This window comes from Colobus angolensis, unplaced genomic scaffold (genome assembly GCF_000951035.1).
Source record: "Colobus angolensis palliatus isolate OR3802 unplaced genomic scaffold, Cang.pa_1.0 Scaffold30, whole genome shotgun sequence".
Lineage (NCBI taxonomy): Eukaryota > Metazoa > Chordata > Mammalia > Primates > Cercopithecidae > Colobus > Colobus angolensis.
The window spans coordinates 7328769-7333125 of record NW_012116266.1 but is presented as its reverse complement, the minus strand read 5'-3'; the positions used below and the strand labels follow the sequence as shown (position 1 = coordinate 7333125).

At 37.6% G+C, this 4357-nt stretch overlaps 1 protein-coding gene across 1 annotated transcript in view; it reads right to left on the bottom strand.

Annotated features, from left to right (window-relative positions):
• Positions 1-4357, bottom strand: part of ALS2 (amyotrophic lateral sclerosis 2 (juvenile)) — a gene marked incomplete at its 5' end in the record, with an annotated part of 63793 nt that overhangs the window by 49028 nt on the left and 10408 nt on the right. The window contains 2 exon segments of the mRNA XM_011949930.1: positions 218-274; positions 335-532. Coding sequence (XP_011805320.1) covers positions 218-274; positions 335-532 — 255 coding nt within the window.

Sequence of the window (4357 nt, the reverse complement as noted above, 5' to 3'; positions counted from 1 at the left end):
TGGGATTATAGGTGCCCACCAACACACCCAGCTAATTTTTGTATTTTTAGTAGAGACAGGGTTTTGTCATGTTGGCCAGCCTGGTCTCGAGCTCCTGACCTCAGGTGATCCACCTGCCACAGTCTTCCAAAGCACTAAGCACTAGGATTAAAGGTGTGAGCACCACGCCCGCCAAGTCCTTTACTGTTAAGAACAAATTCAAGACTAAAGTGACAACTTTTTATCAGAGCTAATGGTGCATAATAATCTGAAGCTAGAAGAGCCCAGATTTCCTCTATGAGGAAAGTGAGATTTAGAGACCTTCCCAGGAGAGAGGTTATTTGTTTAAGCCAACTCCTATCAGTAAAAGGTGGTAGCGCTTACCTAGGCAGAACATCGCCGTGCCCCAGCTGCCCTTCCTTCCCTTTCCCCCAGGTCCACACTTCTGTTCTCAGAGAAGGCAGGAGCGCATCTGCCTCTCCACTGTATGTGGGGGTCAGAACCACTGTCCTTGTTTTCACCCGTGCAGCCTTTCTTAAGAGCCTGGGGGAAACTGAAAACCAACCAGATATGGGGTGAAGGAGTGGGAGTCCAGAGGGTAAGAAAACATATCATTTGGACAAACTTAACATTTTCAAAAACATACACCACTCACGGTATTTTTGAAGCATATTCTAGAGGTTCTCTGTAGAAAAGGGGATCTATTAGTCAAATGAAATTGGTAAATACTCACTGCTACAATCTATCCTCCCACTACCTCCTCTGCAGAGATTCACACACACATTAGCACACACTGAAGGTGGTGACAAATCCTGTAAATAAAATCCCTGTTTAAATATGTTTAACCCAGCTGGACTTCCAAACATTTAGCCACAGAATCCTTTTCTAACATCTAGTGGCATCCTATAGAACTTGTATTCTAAAGAATATGCTGAACAAATACTACACTAAGGCTGACAAATATTTTTCCCATTTGAAAACAAAAATTAAAGAGCCAGGCAAAGTGGCTGCAGTCCTAGCTACTGGGGAGGCTGAGCTGGGAGGATTCCTTGAGCACAGGAGTTTGAGGTTATAGTGTGTTATGACTGCACCTGTGAATACACACTGTACTCCAGCCTGGGCAACATAGCGAGACATTATCTTTTTTTTTTTTTTTTTGAGACAGTTTCACTCTTGTCATCCAGGCTGGATTGCAGTGGCAAGATCTCGGCTCACTGGAATCTCTGCTTCCTGGGTTCAAGCGATTCTCTTGCCTCAGCCTCCTGAGTAGCTGGGATTACAGGCTTGAGCCACCGCGCCCGGCCCGTACTGTTGTTTTTTACTTTAAACGTATTTGCTAAATGATCATCTCTTCATTTATTGCTGGCCATTTCTACTTCTTTCATGACTAAAATATAAATATCCTTTCGACAATTTTTATCCTTTGACAATTGTTCCTTTATATATAAGTATATAGCAACACTTTATCACATATGTTGCAGATATTTTTACCCAGTTTGTTACGTATTTTCATTTTGTTTACACTGTTTTCATTGCTGTTCGGGACTGTTGAATTATCATGTTGACAAACATATCTTACTTTCTAATTTCCAGTTTTGATGTTATATCTTTTTCTATGCCTAAAAGAGTCAACTTAATTTGTTCACACACACACAAACACACACACGCTCATGGTTCTAGTTTTTAATGACATCATTAATACACCCGGAATTGGAATATGTATAGCCATCTTAGTTTTCTCCTACAGATACGAAGTCAGTAACATTTACTACATTTACCGGATACTCAAGTCTTGTTTTCCCAACTGAATTGAAACCCCCACTTTTATATCTTAAATTCTCATACATACTTGAGATTATTTCTAGCCCATAGGCATATTTCTGTTGCATTGATCTGTTTAATTTTATAATATATAAGGATAAATCTCTCTTCCTTTTTACCTGGCTCATCTATGTTTATTCTTCTAAAGTAATTTTGGGATTATTTTATCAAATTGTAAATATTATACTGGAATATTTTGGGAACTGTACTGAATTTTCACTGTGCTGATTAAGGATTCAAGAGAAAAATGACATTTTTACAACTGATGCATCTCATCCAAAAATAAAATCTCTCCCTTTACTACTGCTTTTATGACTCCTCAAAAGAGTTCTAAGGTTTGCATCATATGGGTTATATGCATTTTCTACTGATTCCTACTTCCTTAATACTTTTGGTGTAGCTGTGAGCATAATTTCCTCCAGTATGTTTTGTTTTATTGTATGTATACAATAAAGGCAGTAATTTTTATTTTGTAACTGACCTCCTTCCTAATCGCTCAAGTTTTTTGAATGAATCATGTTAAAAACAGTAAATTCTCCTTTTTCTTTCCTAATATTGACATTTATACGGGTTATGTTAGTTTTTTGGCTAGCCTAGTATGTGAAATTTGCAATCAAATCAAATATTAAAAGGTTTAGAATTATTTATTGGCTTCTTAAAAAGATAAAGGAATTGGTGAAGAACCATTATCGAAATATGAATATATTTAATAATAACACTGCAGATGAGCAGTCTGAGTTTTAAAAAAAAGAATAACTTAAAACAACTTATTTTGTGTTTATGTATATGGGTATGGTTTTTAGTAATGCTAGAGGTCACTTTCAGGTCCCACGGTTTTAAAGAAAAATGCCTTTGTTTTCTCAGTGTTTTATTATATGCTTTCTTTGTCAAGTAACAAATAAAAATTCACCAATACCCTGGAAAATTTGGGGTTCTCTTTTTAGATGAGAACACATTATAGAAAGCTCCTAAATCATACTGTTACATATGTGTGACTTTAGACAAGTTGCATAATTTCTCTTACTCCACTTCCCTCATCTGTAAAGTGGAAATAATACCATGCAAAATATTGGAAACCTAAATTGAGATACGGTATCACTGTCTGACATATAGCAGATACTCAACAAACGAGGGTCCAATAACGTCATGTTGGCCTTCCATAAAAATAAGGTGAGTATTTAATAGTTTGCCTCCTACCTGGGATTTTGCAGTAAGTGCAAGAGAATGGTAACCACCTGCCTCCAGATGGATTACTTCTTTGCCATCCAGGCATTTTACGCACAATGGTTGAAGCCTTAAGGAGAAACACATAGGCACACAAAGTCAAAGCATTCCCAGCAAGAATCATAGCCTTTCTCAAATTGTAAACTACATTCATGTAAAAATAAATTTTTTTTTTTTTTTGAGATGGAGTCTCGCTCTGTCGCCCAGGCTGGAGCGCAGTGACACGATCTCTGCTCACTGCAAGCTCCGCCTCCCAGGTTCAGGCCATTCTCCTGCCTCAGTCGCCCAGGTGCCCGCCACCACGCCCGGCTAATTTTCTTTTTGTATTTTTAGTAGAGACGGGGTTTCACCGTGTTAGCCAGGATGGTCTTGATCTCCTGACCTCGTGACCCGCCTGCCTCAGCCTCCCAAAGTGTTGGGATTACAGGTGTGAACCACCATGCCCAGCCAAAAATAAATATTTCTAAAGAAAACATTAAAATAAACATAAGGGATATATGTTCAATCTACTCCTAAGTATCATAAATAATTTTTGGAAGGTTTTAATCTTTGTCTATCAATCACTAATTAATGCCCATAATTTAGAATCTGTTAAGAATCATAAAACTACAAATGATTCTTTATAGCAGAAAGTATACTTAGGATACAATAAAAAATAACCTTAGAAAGAAGGTAATTTTTAAATTAATTCCAGTTGCCTTCACTCTACTATGAATAGAGGTATTTATATTAACTCACTACTTTAGATAATCATTCCAATTACTCACTTAAAAACTTCTCAATATCTAATTTGTTAATATCATAACAGTTTCTAATAAACAAAATGCCAGTTTTACTCTAATATACATGAATAGACATAGTCTGATGTTTCAATTATAGTTATTTTGGCAGTGGCAGAGAGACGTCTTTCAGGTTAAGAAACAAACAAAAACCTGTTGGCTCTTTTCTTTTCCTATGTGACAGGTGATGACCTTTTTATCAATTAAAAATCTGAGCCATTCCTGTCTTCCAGTGAAATATAATCTGATCCCAACATCCCTTTCTGTACTCCAAGATGAACACACATCGAAGAAGATGTGGAAAAGTGCAGCATGGATACTTAAGTCTTTTACTGCTTTTTTTTTTTGAGATAAGAATTCCGTCCTTTTACCCAGGCTGGAGTGAAGTGGTGCAATCTCAGCTCACTGCAACCTCTGCTCTTCCCAGATTCAAGCGATTCTCCTGCCTCAGCCTCCTGAGTAGCTGGGATTATAGGTGCCCACCAACACACCCAGCTAATTTTTGTATTTTTAGTAGAGACAGGGTTTTGTCATGTTGGCCAGCCTGGTCTCGA